Source organism: Rhipicephalus microplus, chromosome 1 (genome assembly GCF_043290135.1).
Source record: "Rhipicephalus microplus isolate Deutch F79 chromosome 1, USDA_Rmic, whole genome shotgun sequence".
In the NCBI taxonomy this organism is placed as follows: Eukaryota; Metazoa; Arthropoda; class Arachnida; order Ixodida; family Ixodidae; genus Rhipicephalus; species Rhipicephalus microplus.
In genome coordinates, this window is record NC_134700.1 from 170286565 (window position 1) to 170307799 (window position 21235).

At 47.1% G+C, this 21235-nt stretch overlaps 1 protein-coding gene across 1 annotated transcript; it reads right to left on the reverse strand.

Moving 5' to 3' along the window:
* Positions 1-8900: 8900 nt before the first annotated feature.
* LOC142768991 (uncharacterized) lies at positions 8901-20744 on the reverse strand. The gene is made up of 4 exons (XM_075871702.1): positions 20643-20744; positions 15439-15606; positions 11679-12036; positions 8901-9436 (listed from the first exon to the last, which is right to left on the reverse strand). Exons 1-4 carry the CDS (start codon positions 20674-20676, stop codon positions 9085-9087), a joined length of 912 nt encoding a protein of 303 aa, XP_075727817.1. The 5' UTR covers positions 20677-20744; the 3' UTR covers positions 8901-9084.
* Between the last annotated feature and the right edge of the window lie 491 nt (positions 20745-21235).

A 21235-nucleotide genomic window follows, 5' to 3' on the forward strand; every position in this document is an offset into this window, starting at 1 on the left:
TGTCCATCCTTCATTGGTGTCTCCGGATGACTTCACAGGAGAATGCGCGTGGATCAGGCAGGTCGCCGAGGAGCAGAGTGTTCGCTTACCAATCGCCACGGTTGTCATTGAAGGCCCGTTCGGTAAGCTTCGCACCGAAGCGGCTGTGTCTGCCGCGCTAAATGATCGTTTTCCTTATCTTTTCTCCAACAACTCGGAGCAGCTTCTCAAAGAGCAGGGCAAATCGTTCTTCCCCAACTTAGCGTGCATGGCTCTCACGCGATCGCAAGCGCGGAAGCTATCGCGGCAGCTTGATCTGGTTCCATGCGGTGAACTCTCAAGTGACCTTGTCGGCGGGTCGACGGAACCCCAGAAAGGAAAGTTTCCGCATGAGTCATGTGAGCAGTCACGCGGGCGGCCCGTCGCCGAACCGACCGGCGCGGTTTCCGTAGAAAGGGGAGACGACATGGCGCCATTGAGTCAGAGCGAGAGGGTTGCAACGCTCTCGCCTGTAGCGGAAAGTTGGAGCGAGCTGCCGAGAGTTGATCGAGAGACGCTCATTCGAGAGCAGCGTGAGGACCTCTCGATTGAAGCGCTAGTGGAAAGCCACAAGAACGCGGCACAAGTGCTGTCGAAGGAGCACTGCGAGAAATCGGTGAAGAAGCGTGCTTTTGAAGTTGATAATCAGGTAAGGCTGCTGCAGCCGTCCAAAAGGAACAAGCTTGAGGTTGATTAGGAAGGGCCCGCAAAAGTAGTATCGAAGCTTTCTGATACCAATTGTGAATTTAAATTAGGAAGGCGGCCGAACAAAGTTTATCACAGTAACTTGAAAGCAGTCGTAAATTTACTTTTAAATGCTTCAGAGGAAGAGGAAGCAGAAATTTTGAGTTCTAGTGAGGTAATGGAAGGGGGATCAAAAGTAATTCGGGAGCAGATAAACCTAGAGCCTAGCTTAAGAGAAGGAGGACCTGAGAAAGAGGACCTGAGAAAGATTGGTTCCGAGTTTGAAGACGTGTTTTCGGACCGCCCCGGAAACACGAGGGTGATCGAACACGATATCGAGCTAAGCGGTGAGGAGTCAATCCGTAGCAAGCCGTATCGTTGTTCCCCTGTGCAACGTCGAAAGTGTGAGCCGCTCTTGGTGCCGCATAGGTATCGTCGCCTAAAAGTGGCCGGTTACTGAGGTGGAGCACGTTGCTCCACAGCGCAACTTTGACGTTCGCTAAAAACAAAAAAAGGAAAGCTAAACGCTAATGGAGGTGCATTGAGCAGTGCGTTCTAGCTAGTACCTTCTCAACCTTTCGGTTTCTCGCTGGCGATTCGGGGCAAAATTTTGACCTCATCACGACCTTAGCTGAGCGCTCTCGTCCAGAGTGAGCTCAAGGAGCCAACTTTATGTGGTATTCTAATTCGTTGCGTTGTTGTAAGTGTGAAAAATTCAAGTTCTTACTTTAAGAGTCTTGTGTCCCACATGTGCCTCTTGATGTAGAGGGAACAAAATTCCGATAGACACGTAGATAGGTATATGTTGTACTATACTTTGTCTGGTGTTCTGTCGGGTGACCGAAGGCACTTGCGTGTGTCGTGTGTTGTCTGTTGTCGATCCGTTCTTGGCAAGTTGCAGAACCATCGACAAATGCTGAAACCGAAGATGGTCAGAAGTGACGAGTGAAGCTGGTCGACAAGTTGTGGCGACAAGCCAGTGGAGCTGGGATCCATCGTCAAAATTGGGATGTGTTCCCGGAACAGTCTGGAGCTGTATTCTCCCCATGGCCCTGGAGGCGAACCTGGAGGGACCTGGCAAACGAGCGCACCTGACTTCCGAGCCCCGTAGAAGCAGCTCGTCTTTCCGGTGCATTGTCTGGCGGCGGGGGTGCTGTTATGCCAGCGAGTCCTCGTCAAACGTCCGTGCCTCTGAAAAAGGCAATCTGGGTCACGGCCAGCCCGCAGTCCGCCTGACGCGAACATCTCAACGGCGTGAACACGCGCGGCGCCTCTCTGGCCCACGTGCATTGAGTCAGCCGCGCACGTGACAGCGAGCCGGCGTCCTCGTGTCTGGTGGTCTGACGCATGGCGCGGCAACCCCATTGGAGGAGTCTGCCCTGACGACCAGCGGCGCTTCTGATTGGACATTTTAGTTGGACCCGGTGCAAATAAAAGAAGCCCTGCGGCGTGTCGCGATCGGCGGTCCTATGAGAGAGGAGTCCCCATGTCGGAGAGCCGACATGTGTGTGAGTCGGCGGTCTTAGGCGAAAAGTTGACCTATGTATTAGAGAGGAGAGCTCGGCTCTTCGAGTCTCTGTCGGCCCCAGTGCCGAAATTGTAACGCCTCTGTATATATGCTGTACATAAACCTTGTTTAACTAACCGTCGTCTCGTCCGCTCGTCTTATCAGCTCTGCGCAGAAGCAGTCGCGGGCTGAGAAACATACGCTACCAAACGGCTGGTGACCTTCCCGGCGGAGTTGAAAGCAGTGGCGCCTTCGGGGCCGTGTTGGCGTCGCCGTCTTTCGCAACAGTGGTGGCTTCGGCGGGATCGGTCCGTCTTTCGCAACAGTATCAAGCAAGTGCGCTTGGAGTAGAAGATACCCAATGAGTATTTTGATAAGGCTCAGAAGGGCCGCTCTTCTAGCTTTCGCTGTGACTGTGCTGCGCCTTCCACGCAGGCCTGGTGTTTTTTTTTCTAAAGATGGTAGTCTATCTTGGGGGCCTTCGACGCAAAAATTTTGGTTTGTCTGTCTGTCTGTCTGTACATATGTCTGTTTGTCCACTCTTAAGGGCATCGAGTACTTGGAACGCCGACCCCATCCGCAGCGACCGCCAATGTTGCTCAAGGTTGAGCGTTCATGCTTGTGCAATTTTCACTTAAAAAGCAATTATTGCGCATGTCTGGGGCACCATAACAACACGCATATATTCTGCATATGCACCTCTTACAAGAAAACGCATACATAAGTAATTTTAAGGACCGTAGCACTTATCACGCTGCGCTTGCCATGCCACGCTTGCACGGAGTGGGGAGTGTTTCCAACGATTTGCTAAGACGAGATGGTGGTGGCACCTACCCGTCGCCTCGCGTTCTACAGCTTATCAACTCTGAGACGGGCGTGCCCGGCCACGCGCTTTGTTTTGCAAAACGAACTGCTAGATGACGCTCATGTCTCACGTGTGACGTGACTTGATGCGTTCGTTCGCCTCCGCTGCACGCTCGAGGCACTCTAACGCAGCGCCTCTGGAATACCATTGACCGATTGCGCAGAACATCAAATAAATATTTTGTTCGCTCTTTCCACACGCAAGATTATCGTCTTTCGACGACACTTGCAGATTACACGCAGATACGGGGCCAATTTTGTGGTATGCTGTACATTGTTTACCTTACATTGAAAGACAGAAACGTCAAAGGGGCGCTGGCGAAAGTTATCTGTTATCTCAACACGCTTCTTTTCATCCCCAGCTGAGCAGCGCCCCTGCAAGACCACGCTTACCACTGCTCGCGAAAGTGCACACGACCATGCCACCCGCACGTGAACAGAGCGTCTTAGGCTTCGGTGCGCATCTCGACCGCCGGCGGACCATATTCGTGCCAGCATTGCCCACAGAAAGCTTGTGCTCTCTGTGTGACCTGTTCTCCGCAGCATCATTCAGGTTGCCCTGCGACCATCTGCTGTGCGAGGCATGTTACCGCCACTGCGGCCAAATTAGCAGTCACTGCCCCTTGCACAAGCGAGCCTTCAAGCAGGAGGAAGTGGTTCCCTCATTCATCAGCAAGGACGTTGTTCTTGGCTTGAGGATGCGCTGCTGGAACGTGGGCAACGGTTGTGACGCTGAAGACTTCGTTTCCGTCATGGTGGACCACTTCGCCAACGCCTGCATGTTCCACATCATGAACTGCCCGAAATGCGGCAATAGAATGCTGCATAGAGAACTTCCGGGTCATGTTATGTCTGGCTGCCCAACCACTTGTTCTCCTGGAAAGCGCGCCCTTGAAAGCAACCTTCTCGACGGCAAGGAAATGCTGTACGCCTCGAAAAAAGGCTTCTCTACAGTGGGGTCTCGCATCGATCAAGGTGCAGACAATGTGCGAGATGATGGTGATGATGCATCCAACCACCCACCTTATGTCGTACGGCAACTGAAGCTGACCAACTAAGGATGCCACCTGTGGTCCTCAGCCTGATTTTTGGATCGGTGAAACGTATGCGCGCCTCTTTGCAGAAGAGAAAGCCGCTGTGGAGCTAATTGAGGCAGCGTATTCAATGGCGCAAAATCATCCCTTGATGTCTGTAACCACCGATTTCATGTCCCTGAAGTCCTTGCGACCAATATGCGATGAAACAAGCGACACAAACCTGGTACCATGGGCAACCGCTGGTGAGTGAACGTCAGATTGTAACCCTGCCTTGAAGAACTCACACCCGTCGCTTCTGAAGCTACAGCATGACACTAAGGTGATCAATATCGAAGAATGCTGCGATGTAATCATCGGCAACCGGACGAGTTTCAGCACGGGGACTGCTATAGCCGACGTGCCGAATGGTCCATGGGAATGTCGTGTGTCTATACATCGTTACGGATTCTTGCTTATTCCAGTGTTGCGTACTCGAGACGGAGTACCACAGGCCCAGTTCACTGTGTATGCTTTCAAGCGCTTCTTTGATACCACGCATGAAGTGCCCATAGAATGTGTGTTAAGAATTTGGCCAGTTATCCGCGATAGTACTGAACTTTATTCGGCTATGACAGAACGCATTTCTTGTAAGAAAGTTAGCTTTCCGTGCAAGATTTTGGACAAGGAACCTCTTTAATTTTTATTTTTAGCACAGCTATAAAAGTCTGATAACCGCAGCTGCACATGGCCTTGTGTCGGGCGACAAAATTCAGTGGTGTTTCAGCGTGTCAAGCTTGTAAGAAATTGCCTTCATTTAAGAGACATATAAAGTACTGTGGCGAACTTTACTCATAGCAATCAATGATAAAAATCAAACCTTCAACTTTTTCACTTTCGCGTTAGATGACAACGCCTGCAGTCAGGGGCTCAGCCTGTGCACACGAGGCTGTTTCAAGGGCTGAGAGAACGATTTTTATTTTTAAGGTATTGTGTGATGTGATTTGCTCACCCACGTGTTTTAGCTACTCATGATTTTACAGTAGCAGCAACTTCTAGTGGAATAAAAAATATGCGAATAGATTTGCGTGTTGCATCCTATCTCAAGCGATGCTTTCGGAAAACAACCAAGTAATCACTGTAAAAAAAAGCGTTGGGTATAGCACAAGTACTGTTTTCCAGCAAACTGAGGAGCAGGACAGGACACGAGGAAAGAAGAGACAGATAAGCACCGGCTACAATCTGATTTATTGAATACACGCGGCAACCTTAAATAGTGCCCGGCAAGGATTACGTGTTACTGACGAAGAATGCAGCTGTACAAAAACAAAAACCGGTTTCGAATGTCCACTGTTAAACGAGGAGCGCAGGTACGCGAACTCTTTGTAAGAGACGTTGATATAGCAATGGCTGATACACTGATTTCTCCTTATATGCAATGCCTTAATTATCATACAGCCTGTGTGTGTACCTGCTTTCTCTGCACACAACTGTGACATCCTTGAAGACGGACTCGAAACCACAGTTTCCGCAGTGCGCTGGGAAGTGTACGCCCAAGGTTTTAGAGAGTGCCCTCCCACGTTCTCTAAAATCACATCAAAGTACCTTCCTCCTTACCAGGGTTGGTGGTTATTTTCTGCAAAATCGGCTACTTTTGTACCCAGACTGGCAACTAAAATTTCAGGTTGATGCTATGGCTACTTCTTGGATACATCGAAATTTCGTTTTGGCACATTTAGTTTCCGACATTTCTAATATTTGTATGTGAATGAACAAGCAAACCCGAAGAGCCCCCGCTGTTCTCAGTCTCTTTCTGTGGCCGATGCGCGCGCGTATGCTCTCGCCATCGCAGGGAACCCCCTCTTTCTCCATGCAGCGCACTCGCGCCTTCCGAGAGGAAATTTTGAAGTTTCGTGCATGTGGTAAAGCACGCAGCTAGCACACTGTCCGTTACCTATTTTGACGTCGAATATTAGTGCTCGTAGCACGGTGAGTGTTCTAGTGCGAACTTGACAAAAATCAAAGATTCGCGCCAAAATGAAGTTGACTATCAAAAGAAAAGAAAGGTTGCCAAATTAAGCATCGCAATAAATATGTTGAGTGTGCGCAGTCGGTTGTTTACAGAGTGCCCTTGTCATGTGGTCTTGTTTATGGGGGAACAACTGAAAGATGCATTATTGAAAGGCTAAAAGAACACCACAATAAAGTGCAGAAGGGTACCGATGGTCACTTGGCGATCCACTGTAAGGAGTGCGGTTGTGTGCCTTATTTCGATAACACGTACGTGCTGTGTCAGGACAGAGATTTGTTAACCCGTTTGATAGTAGAAGTGGCTGAAATGACACGCGATGATTTTGATTGTGTTAGTGCACCCTCTATCTCGCTCACGCGGAAAGAACTATGTTTTTTGGATGGGGTGATAGACAATAACGGATAGTAATGTACGGGACTGGCACGTGTGATGTTTGCTGTCTACCATTTTTTATTCTTTTTCTGTCTTCACCCCCTTTATAAACTCTGACGTTTTCAATAAACGTTTAGTTGAAGTTAAGCGCTTGTGTTGTGTGCTCTTTGTAATAGTGGCTGCGGTTCCTAGCAAAATGGATCCTTACCAACTGGCCCGATACAATTGTTTATTGACTATAGTATTGTGGTAAATCTAGCAATCAATTTCTGTGATTGGCTTGCAAGAAAAATTGCTTCAATATTTAGTGTTTCTTCCCGCAGAATTTCTTTTTAAATGTTCAAAAAAAATACTCAGTCTTTTTGATGGCAAAGTGAAATGGCATGGCTACTTTGGCTAAGTGTAGCTTGAATTTGGGCTCCTTTCCACATCTACCCTATACGGCAATCCTGGCCGTCACTGACACAAGATATCCTTCGCGTTAAAGAGACCTGATAAGCTCTACCTACCTTGCATGGCCCATTTTTACTTCTATGTTGGAGAAGACACTCATTTTCCTTTTTCATGCTAGCAGATTCTTCCCTCAGGTGACTAAACTGCAAGCGTTCTACAGCTTTGCTGGTGCTGAGAGCACTATGCGGATGTCATACTTTGTTCCTATTAACGTGACAAAGGGCTCGTCCCACAGAAAGTACGGGGTGGGCGTCGTTGGTCGTAAGCGAAAAATCATCTTGTCAGTGACCAAAACATCCAGAACGATGCAAATAAAATATTAATTTTCAGTTCCCAGTGAGTATCGAACCCTGACCGTCTGCGGGGCAATGAGGTGTTCTGCCATAGAGCTACCGGCGTTTTTTTTTTCTTGTTTATTTTCGCGGGTCCATCACACACACGTGAGAGTGAACAACTGGGCATGCTTTTTTTTTTTTGCATGACCTGAAAAAGAAGGCGCAAGGAAGATTACGGTCGAAAACAGAGGCGTACACACACACGCTGCCATGCACTTCCAACAACCTTTAGTTGAAGAAGAAAGGAGTGCTATTATGCAGACAGTGTTGTCACGTTTCGCTGCTGCGCAGTCGAATTGATATATCGCAACTCTTTCGGGGATAAAAATACGGAGGCAACACTCACGCAATAGCCACCGGCTTCAATATTAATATATTTTTTTTGCCTCAATCACAAAGTGCTCCACGTGTCTCGACGCTCGGCCATCACCGTGGAGTAGCCCCGCCGCGGTGGTCTAGTGGCTAAGGTAGTCGGCTGCTGACCCGCAGGTCGCGGGTTGGACTCCCGGCTTCGGCGGCTGCATTTTCGATGGAGGCGGAAATGTAGGCCCATGAGCTCAGATTTGGGTGCACGTTAAAGAACCCCAGGTGGTCGAAATTTCCGGAGCCCTCCACTACGGCGTCTCTCATAATCATAGTGGTTTTGGGACGTTAAACCCCACATATCAATCAATCAAATCAATCACGTAGCATGCGTGAAAATTCAGTACGCACTTTCAATCTCTGCAATGTGTTGCCAGGTCACCTTCTCTGTAATTTATGACATTATTGCAAATTGCAATGCTGTCTGAACCTTTCCATTGAGCACCGCTTACTTCGACCTGCTTAATTTTTGCCTCAAGACAGGAGAGTATGGTAGACCACCCCCAAACTGCAATTCAACATATTTTACGGTACAGGCTGTTGCTTTTCGGAGGCAAGGACTTTTTCGTCATTTTAGAAAGTTCAGACGTTTTCAAAGTTGAAGAGACGATCAACTCTACATATACTCGCTTGGCGATCTTATTCAAGTTATGCGACACGCCACGCACATAAGGTATTACCGCTACCTTTGCTTTGAGACGCGTGGTGACTCTTTGTCCACTTGGCGGGTTCGCGATTTCTTCAAGACTGTTTCAGCTATAGAAACCAAGGCAACTTGTGGGAAGCTGCCACCTCCAAGTGGGTAATCTGCTTGCCGAAACTCTAAACCAAAGTACTCTAAGCTGGATGCTCTAAACCGGGAACCGGCGGCCTCTGTTACCGGATTCACGATGGAGCGCGTGCACACTTTCAACGTGCTCTATCCTTCACCGCTAAAGTACCTCGGCAACCGACAGGTAGCCCTCTGGTGCCAGCCATATACAGACTCGCACTCTTTCTTATCTCATCCAGTCCAAACTCCGCCATTGACAACATTCGACACTTGATGTGCGAATGTATTGCTCATGCGTTGGCGCACGTACTAGTTGCTGAAACAAATATTTCAGCCGAAGAAAGCATCGTAATAGACCTCGTTTTGTGTATTGGTTTAAGGATCAGTTTAGTACCATTCGGAGGCTCCCAAGTGAACCACTGTTTAGCAAAAGGCTACTTTACACCAAAGCTGCCCCGTGTGATTAGTGCACGCCTGTTGCATTCCGCAAGGAAAATACTCATTTCTTTCATATAAGGCGACAAAACAGTCAGAGGACATCCTTGTCATATACATATTTTTTCAGGAGTCAATTTTCAGCGGGCGTGAATCGAAATACGGTGTATGCAAGGGCAAGCACACATAAAGAGGCGCTGCCAACGGCGCTACAGTCCAATCTCCGAGGTGGCTCCTCAGTAGAAGACGTAAACCCGCGACATGTCGTTGTCCACTCCTCGGCGGCGCAGCAGCTTCATTTCGTGGATGGATTTGAGGTTGAACTTCTTGAAGAAGCTGTGCGACTCGTAGCTCTGGATGCAGCCGACGGCCCAGACGCCCTTGGACGCCACCGCCGGACAGTCCCTGAACAGCCGGCCCAGCAGCAGCTCGGCAATGTCGATCGAGTCGGCGCTCAAGTGGCGCACGATGGCCGCACCATGGAGGCCCTCGCTTATGAAGCCGTATCCGCCGATCTGGTTGTCATCACGGAGCGCTATGCGTAGCATTGTGTTCTTCTCCTTCAGCATACGGTCCAGCAGGGCCGTCCTGCACCAATGTGGGATATCGATACGACACAAAGACTGCTGAGTCTTTGAAACTTCTGTCATAGTTTAAAGGTCATTTTCGGTGGAGGCGAAAATGCTGGAGGCCCGTGTGCTTAGATTAAGGTGCACGTTAAAGGGACAATAAAGACGAAAACTATTTTTCTGATGGTAAATCTCCCTTTTAATCACCATAATCACCACGTTTGCCGCGAGGTTTCGCAATTGTGAAAGGTGTGTATATAAAACGCGTCGTGTGGGTGGTAATGCCACCTTAAAATTCCTGCACCATGATGACATAGTTTTTATGGTGTTTACTAAGGCCTACGTAGCTCCTAATAGGTAAGCATGAAGCACAATGTCTGCTAATAGGACCAGAAACTTAGTATACAATACCTCAGAAAGCTTTTGTCGAACCAATGTAGGCCAAATATGACAAATACACTTTGAAATTCGTGACGTCAAGCGCACCAATATCGGCGCGAAATTGAGAAGTGTTACTTTGACCTTAACTTTGTTTCCAGGAATCAGGTTATAATCGTAATATTAACAACATTAGATTTCTCGAATAGAACTTTATCAATCTGAACAAATTTACTGTTTCACGTAAGTATCTCCCGACCAATGTGGTCGAAATTCCCGGTGCCCTCCATTACGGTCTCTCTCATAACGATAACGTCCCAAATCAGAATGATTTAGGACGTTGAACCCCAACAGCTAACAAAACTTCAAAGACTTGGCGTCTTGCGGAGGTGTGCGAGAGATTATTAGTCAGCTGCCATCTCGTACTAAGATCACGTACTACGTGACGCCAAACAGGCAAGAAGAGTGTTCCGCGCTTGCCGCCTTGGAAACAGGTGGAGCTGACTGACGCTCCCACGTTTAAATGCACATATATATTCCATAAAGCTATAGGGCCTAGATTTTAGGCACTATAATAAAGTGGAGGGGGGGGGGGTAACCGCCAAGGTAGCTTAGTTGGTAGAGCGTCGGAAGGTCGCTGGTTTGGTTCCTGTCCATGACAAGTTATCTTTTCGTCCACATTTTTTTCTTCTAAAAAACATCCCCTACACTTTCCCTGGTATTATCGTCTGTTAGATCTCATCAGTATTGCGCCTAACAAAGGAAACGAGCCCTCTACTTTACGCTCTCCTTAAAGAAAAGTGAGCTTCACAGTCACTGCCATGGCTGTGAGTGGCGCTGCAGCTAACAGATCCCAGCTTTGAATGCACATAAATACACAGTTAATGGATGGAAGAGCGACCATTGCTGTAGCTCAATGGGCCTTTTAAGGGCGAAGCTTCTTAAGCCGTGGGTAGTGCATCCTCGATGTATGTAGTAGTAGGTAGCCACTTCTCGTTCAGTCCTTGGAATGTCCGCTGGATGGCGGTACTTGTATACGATGAATTTATGATGAAAAGATGCGACATGGCGGTACTAGGAGTGTTCACTAGATAGACGGACGGACGGACGGACGGACGGACATGAACATCGGACGGACGATTCGTGGTTTAGCTATAAGACCCTCCGAGGCTTCACCCCACTCATCATCATTCACTCCATGGTTATGCTGTGATTTTTTTTTTCAAGTCCGTACAGCGCCTCCAGTGGAGATTGCGAAATCGAAACGGTGGGTCAGTGGCCTCCGAAGTTATTTGAAAAGCATCAGTAGACAACCTGCGGGCCAGGCCTGGTACTTTTCGTGATTATTTGCAAATGTCGCCAACCAGTGAAGCCTTAAAAACACGGTGCACGTGATGTCACCGCCACTGCGCATGCGCAAAGTAGTCTTTTGAAAAGGGGCAATTAGTAGACCATTCGGCGCGTTTTAGTCGACGATGAATGGGATGGTCGCTGCTGGCAGCAAGCTTATTTTTCACCCACTTTAATTTCTTCAGTTGATATCACAATTATCGCGTTACAATTAAAGACAATACAAATAACGTCCTTATACTTCACTTGTCTTCATTTTCCAGTTTCGCAAGATTTACATGATGCAGAAAACAGGTCCTTGATCAATTCGTCCTTCTTCGTTCAGCTTCTGTAGTATAGCAGAATTTGTGATTGGGATAGTCGGTAATGCATGTTCAACAATCAGCGCAGTACGGACAACAGACAAGAAAGGGAACAGAGACAAATCCTCAGCTAGAAGGCAGCGCTTGCCATCGTTTTCTGTCCTGTGCATTGTTCGTTTTGCGCTCATTATTCGAGATTTTTCGGTATGCCCACGGGCAAGAGTCCAGCACCTGTTGAAGCCGACGATGTCGGTGTCGTACTCGAGCAGCAGCTCGCGGACTCCCCGCTCACTCTCCATGACGCGCACCCCGGGCAGCGACGTGATGACGCCCGTCAGACGGGGCACGGCGGGTCCCAGTATCTGGAAGAGGCGCGAGCTCACGTTGAACTGGTACTTGTTGAGGTAGATGTGCTCGTGCTCTGGGATGCACAGCGTGTACGCGTTGGCTTCGCCAATGTGCTCCATGGCTCGGTCGGCCAGCTGCGTGCCCAGGCCCTGGTTGCGGTACTGCTGCTGCAGGCCGTGCAGCCACAGCTTGGCCATGCCTTCGCCCACAAACGGGGCACAGCACGAGCCGATCACCTCACCTGCGCGCAGAACGTCACTTCGTTGTCCGTATAAAAGCTACGGTTTACGTTCTGTGCAGGCAATTTCATATTGCCGCACAGTCTTGTACTAAAATTGAGACAACGCAAACGTTGTGAAGGTTTCAACTATATATGGAGAGAGTGATGGCTTGTACATGGTAACAAATATGCTGCATTGCAATGCAATGCATTGAAGTGAATAAATTCAAGCAATGATGAAGTAGTGTACATCCACCTACAATGCGTGAAATATACGGTTAGATGTCTCGTGGGTAAAGATATCTGGTGTCGATGTAAACGTGAATACCATTTGTACCGAACGTCACATGACTAAACGGGGGCTTCATATGACGTCACGCCATGGTCATCGCCTGACGTCAAAGAAATTCAATGAGTGTCTCATAAGGGCTTCTGCTTTCACCTGTGCTTTCTTTTACGTTATTTACAGGGAATGTTGAATTCTTCCTTCTTCAAGAATCATGCTGCAACTCAGGAATCCGTAAATATGTGACTCCTTGCAATTTCTCTTGCTTTATAGATTTGCTTCCATAAAGGGATCCACCTTGCGTGACGGTTACGGAGGGGCGGATGCTTGATATTGTAGTTCATGAATAGAAATGGCGCGAAGAAACGTGGGATAAGACGAGAAAAGCTACAAGACAAGTGCATTTTTTATTTTTTATTTATTCATAATACCTTACAGGCTCCTTATCGGAGCATTGTGTAAGAAGGGCGATACATGGTAAAACATGACATGTGATAAATATAAAAAAGGACGAAATCAAAACGGTACAATCTGTAGAGTCCACTGTTATATAAACAACTGCCAGAAAATCAAGAGTAACACCCCAGTAGAAAAACTAAACAAAGGAAGACCGTGCACGAAACACAAATTTATTTAACATTAAGAGTCAGTGGTCGTAAAATAAAGAAAGCTTTGGCCGCGTTTACAACACTACAATGTGACATAGTACAAAGTTAAACAATTTAAAACATAAGATAACACATCTGGAGAGAATAGATGAGAAATAACTACGTAAGCATGAAATGTTCGAGTAGACGATAGTGAAAAGCTTTGCGATTTGTGATTGAAGTTATATCACCAGGGAGATCATTCGAAAGCTGGATGGCGTGTGGCAGCGCCGAACAATTAAACGCTCTTGTATTGCGGAAGATGCGCTCGAAACTGCCCCGATTGTGGAGCCGCCTAGACATGCGCAGTGAAGTCTTCAAAAGGAGAGAATGAGGCCTGGTGTTTTGAACATATCCATGAAGCAGGCATAAAAGGGAAACACACCGGCGAAATTGAAGAGGGTGCAGCGAAAGTTCGAGTTTTATTTCAGTAATGCAGGATTTTCGTTCGTAATTTCCGGTAATGAAACGAGCGGCAGGGTTTTGAACAAGCTCTAAGTTAGCAATTAAGTAGTCCTGATAAGGGGACCAAATAGATGACGCGAATTCTAACTGCGGGCGAAAGAAGGTAAGGTACGCTAACTTGCGAATGTTAGGTGGTCATTTGCGGAGGTTACGACGAGTGTATCCAAGCGTTTGTGATGCTTTAGCACAAAGAGCGGTAATGTGGATGCGCCATGAAAGAATGTGAGTCAAGTTTATCCCTAGATACTTGAATGACTGAACACGAGATATGACAGAGTTGTCAATGACGTAGGAAAAATCAGACTTTGATTGTTTGCAGGTGAAAGAAATGAGTTTACAGTTTCCAGAGTTCAATACCATGGGCTATATGCATATAAATGCTTTCACATTTAAACTCTTCCAATGCAGAGCTCAGGCACAATGCTGTACTCCTTTGTGCCACAGAATCATTCTGCATATACTCCCATGCACGATATCAAAACACTACTCTTCGTCAAAGCAGACGCATCACCAAATATGAGTAAAAGGTCGCACATTGGGAAAAAACAAACTCGTTATACTCGTCCATGGGCTTCATTCTAATGGGGGCCTGAATTGATTTGTCCTTCCCGTTCCACCTTCACAAAATAATGTCCACTGCAAACCAAATCACGAAAAAGGAGGTACAAGAAAGTCGCTGGTGTAACGTTTTTGTGCCTATTTTAGTTTGCCATATCTGATCCCAACAGCTGCAATGGTGGCAGAAAAGTGAAGCAACAAAGCATGCGATGTCATAAGAGAAGTGACCAATCGATGTTGTGCGCGGTTATGCGTGGAGTGTGCATGTCACTGTCGTTTGGTATGCTGTGTGATCAACAGTGTTCACAGAAAGAAGCCTGTATTCCCGCTCTTGATAAGAACACACGTATAACACTTATTTTTAGCAACACTGACGTATTTATTCCCAACATGAGTGAAGGGTACCCGCAGGTCGCGGGCTCGAATACCGGCTGCGGCGGCTGCAATTCCGATGGAGGCGGCAATGTTGTAGGCCCGTGTGCTCAGATTTGGGTGCACGTTAAAGAACCCCAGGTGGTCGAAATTTCCGGAGCCCTTCACTACGGCGTCTCTCATAATCATATGGTGGTTTTGGGGCGTTAAACCCCACATATCAATCAATCAATGAGTGAAGGGTCTTATTTTTATTTCATCTCTTACACCGTTTTTCGGACATATCCAGTTAAGAAATCACGTATTAGGTATGTTCAACATTAATGTGCCTTTCTTTAGAATAAACCAAATTTCTTGCTGTAAAAAGCCGATGTTGATACGTCTGACCGGAAATAATGTTACTAACAAGATAAAACAGTAGTTTTTAAAAGATGGACGTGCGTCAGACAACACCAGTGACACGGCAGCATGGGAACTTTCTCAAATATTGAGCAATAATAAATTTGGGGGCATGGTCTAGATTTGTGAAACATGTATCTGTGTCGGCAAGTGAGCGTGAATTTTTCCGGTTTTCGCTTGAACGGTATCAGTTAAGAACTTCAAGAATTCATCTTTTTTTATATCTATATTGCCTACTTTTACGCTGCAACGCACAGCAGGTTACACTGCGTGTCATGAATTCGCTTGAGTCTTTTGCATTACCAGTGTTAAGTTAGCCCATGCACATAACAATATATTTAAGGGAAGTTCACGCGGCAATCTTGAAGACATGTCAGCACCTTTATCCCGAAAAGAGACAAGAATCAACTGGTATGCCGAGAAGCCCGTCATGAAGAAACGACCACATAAAATGAAGGGCACGATATGACGCATCGCGCACTTGCTCCTTGTAATTTAATGCATGCGAGCGGTTTGAGATTTCCTGCCTTTACTGTTCGGTCATCGGGCAAAAGCGCTGAACAACCCGCTGGAAAGAAGAAACGATAACGGCACGCCTTTAGAGGTTGTCTTGTGAACGGTACGCAAGCTTCTTCACTGTATCTCATTGTCATTGCATGAATAGCCTTCTGTTAGTTTTCCGAAATTTGTCCTCACCGTCCTCAGCAACGGCAGCAATGATGCCGGCCCGGTCACACTTCCACAGCGAGTCGATGAGGTCACCACTTATCATGAAGCCGATGGCTTTCCAGAGTTCCACCAACCGTGGAAGCTCCTCGTACTTCAACTCCCGGATGGTGTACTTGCGGTCCTCTAGGGGCATTGCTGCGAACACAGGACACAAAACCGTCGCGTGTACAACAGGCGTTAAGAACGTGAGTGAAAAACACGCACTAAAGCACTGCTAGTCATTGAGACAGCCGGTTGATCATTAAAATATGGGGCATTACGTAGCATTTTAGAATACACGCCGTAATCGGGGACTTCGCAGGATTAACACCAATCGCTACTGTTTTATTGCGATAGCAAGTATATGTACATTCTCGGCTGGATTTTGCCGCCGGCGTCCGCGTCATGCACCATATATATATATATATATATATATATATATATATATATATATATATATATATATATATATATATACAAGAAAGAGAAAATCTAGAAAAAGGACTCCCGCGCGGAATTGAACGTGGGATCTCCGCGTCGTGAATGCGAGGCGTTAACCACTCAGCCACGGAAGGATACCTGCTTTAACTTGCAAACAGCAAGCTATTTATATGTACCACTTACCGCTGTTGGCAGGCATCTCGGGGGGGGGGGGGGGGGGGGTTTAAGCATTACCAGGAAGATGGCGCAGTGAGCACGCGGCGGCTCTCATCTCTCACGCGTTCTTTGGCCCGCATAGAGAATAAGGGGGTGTACGCTCGATCGCGCGCCCTTATCTTGCAGTGGGAAGGATCATACGTCTTGGCTAGCCTCTGAGTTTCGCCAGAACGATTCTGTTGTAGTTACTGCGTGCACAAAGGTCACTGCACATTGCCCAGACTCCGTTTGCGAAAGAAGCGTGCTTTTCAGACACAGCGAAGTAACAACTGAGACGCTTATTCACGTTCATCTGTACCTGTGAGTACGTTTCTTGCGTCATTTGTCTGTGAGAGGCGTGGGGCACGTTTCGATCTGCTTGCCATTTTGCGTGTGACCTTCTAATTTGTTACTATCACGTTCACCGCTTCGCATTTGCGGCAAAGCTGTGACTTCTTTTTCTTTAACGTGCAGATAATTTTAAGTATACATGGGTGTTTTTAGGATTTCGCCCGCATCGATATGCGGCGCTATGGTCGAAAATTATATCGTCGTTCTCCATGTGAACAGTTCATTGCCGTAGCCGCTAGGCCACAGGGTTCATCTGTGTGTCACCCGAAAGTGTGGCCGGCCCACGTATGTGGCACTAATATTGTGATTGCCAATCTCTGTGCCTAGAACTCGAAGCTTGTCGAAGTTTAAATATAGCAGGCCGTAGAGGATGAGGAATGACAAGCAAAAGCCCAAGGCCTTCAGTGCGGACGTTGTGTCGGTAGAGGATGTCGTCATGCAGCACGAACATACTGGTAAGAGAGTATCACGTGGTCCTGGCTTGCATGCGGCCTAGGTGGTGGTTATATTGCCATCCCGACCTGCTTGAAAGATCGAAGTGCCGATTTCGTGCAGCTGTGCTCCTGTGTCGTGCACTGCTACTATTACGCTAAAAAGACAGAAGCACTGTAGACTCCACCAAATGTGCTCATCTTGCAGATACGGGAAACTGAAAACGGGTGAAGCAGCAACCAGTGCCGAACGATTCTCTAAGGAGAGTTACGGCCATTCGGTTTTCATTTCACCGGATCTGACAGCAGCGAACAAAAACATCCTGCTAGGCAATAAGGCGAAAGAACCGCAGACAGCGAAGGCTGCCACCGAAATCAGTTTACCTCGGCCGTAAGTTAGTTGCTTTAGGTATGTATACTTTCCGGATATTTCAAACACGAAGAAATGCGCTCACTCAGCGTCCTCACAAAGCTTGCAAACAAAACAGTGAGGCAGCCCCGCTGCAGTGGTCTATTGGTTAAGGTACTCGGATGATGACCCGCAGGTCACGGGATCGAATGCCGGATGCGGCGGCTGCATTTTCGAATGAGGCGAAAATGCTGTAGGCCCGTGTGCTCAGATTTGGGTGCACGGTAAAGAACCCCCGCTGGTTGAAATTTCCGGAGCCCTCCACTACAGCGTCTCTCGTAATCAAATGGTGGTTTTGGTACGTTAAACTCCCCATATTAATCAATACATTAGTTGGTATCGAACGTTTCTATTTAACTAGCGAACATGCGCAAGGGCACAGGACACCGGTTGTCCTGTCCCATCCTGTGGTTTCCTTGTGCGTGTTCGCTAGTGATATGGGAACTATGAGAGGGCGTGTATCCATCAGAAGGTAATGGTGTAGAAGTGGACACGTGTGCTGCAAATGGTTCAGTCATCTGGGGGCATTACGGCTGGAATCGAGGATAAGCGACTGTAAGGCGTTTTTACGGTGGGTGATCAGCGCTCGCGCGACATACACCAAAGCTAAACGAAGACACAACATGAGGTTACTAACACTAGCAGCACTGCGGAATCATTTCAATAGGTGACCGGTAATACGGGATATCGCAGGGAACTGTGGGATACGACGGCTTCCGGTTCGACGCACCACGCGGGTTAACAGCAGCACGCGCTCATTTTCGTACCACTCACTTGAAAAAAAAACACCTCTCCGTGCAATGTAAGTGCTTGAGAAGATGATGTTTTTTTTTTTTTTTTCTAACCGTGACTGCGGCGATGACAAGCTATGAAAGCCATGAATGGTAAGCGAACTTTTTTTTATCGAACTGTAGAATGATTTGCAATGCTTTTATGCTGCTCTGGGGTATACTGCCAGTTTGGCTAGCCGACCAATCGATGCAGAAGACAGTTTTCATTGTATGATGCGTTGCTGCAGATAACAAAATCACTATTTTAAAGATTTCAAGGGATGGGGATGACTGTAGCAGTGTGCTAAGAGTTCATTTCGGGATCACGGCTTCGGCCGACATCATCGGTCGGTTGGCATGAAGCGCAGTACCTATAGAGCGCATTAAGATATCTTCTTTTTTCTAGCCTTCGGCGCGCTATAGGATGAATTTCTTAGTCGAAGCCAGATATTTATTTAAACGCTGATCTTGGTCAAGCTGTGTGGCACGGCGGCACAATACAGATAGACATAGACGGTGCCGAATAATGGAAATACTGTGCTTGTTTAACACACTTATTTCTTTGTGGGCCATTCTGGCGCACAGTGTGATCAAGATAAACGCGAATGGACTCACGCAGCGCTTCGTATAAACTTACTTTTGAGTGAAGGTTTCACGTTCTTTGTCATATATATGGGTGCAATGGCCGGCGCTCATCTCGTATGGCAGGTATACAACAATTTCGCCCGCACGTTCCCATAATATTTTTGCTAGGCTCACCTGCGCGAAAATTTATTTCTAGATATTTATTTCTTGATTCACAGTAAATTCATGCGTAAGCTTTTTATTAGTGTGTAATACCTGTGATAAAATGGTCTTCGCACACTCTGGCTCCAACGTTCGGTACCCAAAGGCTACCTGCCGCTGTGGCTCTCTTCTCAGCCGCGGCCCATCTTATTTTTTTTCTTCATTCAGTGGAAGTTGATACCTGCGTTTGCCTTTCACGCGTGAGTTGGAGCAGTAAATGGCTGAACAACCGACTATGGTTTATCAGGACGAAGATAAACGGGCGACCGCGCACGCGAGTCCCAAATAATCTGAGGCTTGAACGGATTGGTTCCCCGTCGTCTACTCTTCTCGAACCGGAAGCTGGCAGCACACAGTGTATCCCACTATCCCTCGCTCTTTTACTGGTCACCTATTGAAAAGAAGACCGCACAGGTTTTCTGACGTATATGTGCGTAACTGTGCCACCCCGCATATAATAAAACCATTGAGTATTTCTGAAAGTAGCAGCAAAGCTATCGGTATCGCTGACAACCGTCATCGCACGGAGCGTGCGAATCAGTGCCGTAAGGAAAAGTATGGGATGCTTTACATCATTCTTCCGCAACTACTGAGCACTAATCAAGTTTGAGAAAAACGTATCGTGAATTGCCTCACTGTTTTGACTCATATGTGTGTTTTAACGTCCCCAAATTACCATATGGTTATAAGAAACGCCGTAGTGGAGGGCTTCGGAAATTTATACTATACTGGGGCTCTTCAGCTCTTCACCGTGCACCCAAATCTGAACACACAAGCCTACAGCATTTTCGCCTCCATCGAAAATGCAGCCGCTGTAGCCGGGATTTGATTGCGCGACCTGCGGGTCAGTGGCCGAGTACCTTAGCCACTGACCCCCACGCCAGGGCTTTAATTCATTAACAACTAGCCCAGTTTAATGCCTTAACAACTCATCTTACTGCTTGGAATCGGTTCATCTATGTATGCCGGATTCTGTATGTTATAGAAGAACGGAGAACTGGTATTATCAACGGCAGTGATGCAGTGCAGGACTCGGGATCCAACATTTTGACAAGCAGACTAGTCATAGACAGAGACCATTTCGGGCATTGAAGACTGACTACCTCGTAAAAACGTTGACTCGTAAGGTACCCTTTGGTCTACTACTCTCAGTGTGTTGAGCTTGTATGGCATTTGGCAGTAAAGGAACCGAAGCTTTGAAAGGTAGGGTGACCGTAGCAACAGCTTGATAGGTCCTTTTAATATATAGAAGTGGAAACAATACGTACTTGTCTAGTGTGGCCACTTTTTTAACGTCGTTTCAATTTAAAGGGGGGGGGGGGGTAGAAGTGCATGAATTATTCTTGAAGCTCTGGCGTCGACTCCAGCACTATAAAACGTCACCTAACACTAAAAATTCCGCTGCCAGAAATGAAAAACAGCGTCTTCTTATCGCATGAGAGATTGTAGATTAGCATTCATCGCTTGTAGGGGCAGCCATTTTGATCGGAGGGCATCGCATGGTGACCTACCTGTCCTATTGCATGCTTGCCGCATGGGAAAGACTGACATAACCAAATCCGCACTTTCTGTTCTGGCCGCAGCCACAGGGGAGAAATGGGTTCAATATTACGTAAGCTTGTACTAAACGTGAACGGAAGAGTAAAATGATGCAGCCGTATAGAGCGTGATGAAAAGGAAAACAGGCGACAAATTATCCACGAAATGCGGCTGATTGCCGATATAGGCTTCAGATCTCGCGATCGGCAAATACAACGGCCCATAAAGTTACTCACGATTACATACCAAATACAACCGCGGGGCACTCACCGTTCTTGATGAGAGGCAATTTTTCTTCGGACATTTTCTTCTTTGGCTTCTTCGACTCGCCCGCACTATTTAGCTGCCGACTGCTGCCACACACCGTATGTTCTGCACGAACAGGCAGCGCGTGGTTTTGGGTAGGCCCCTTTTTTTGCCTCAATATGGCTGTAAACATGACGATGATCATGCTATTTTGATCATTGGCACGTACCCAATTATTGTAAAGGTGACGTTTACTCGCGAGTTTCTTTTTTTTTTTTTAACGGTGGCCATCGAAATTTGTCAGCCTCATGGGATCTCACTAAAACTTTTTTCAGCTTGATTGCCTATTTAAAATTGTGCTATAGAATACTTGTTTTCAAGTCGGACAAATCTTACTGAGTGTCATATGCGCCTTAATACACGTCTATACAGGTTTGAGAAACTACAGCGCAAGAACACACAACGAATAGAAAGAACACAAACGGCGACAATGAGTGTGGAAGTTTCGACAACTTCTCTTGGAAAAGTTGAGGAACTAACAAACCAAAATTGCACGTACAGTTATTCTGTCTGACACAGACTGATTCTGCTGCACATGCGATGCGTAGATGTGCCAT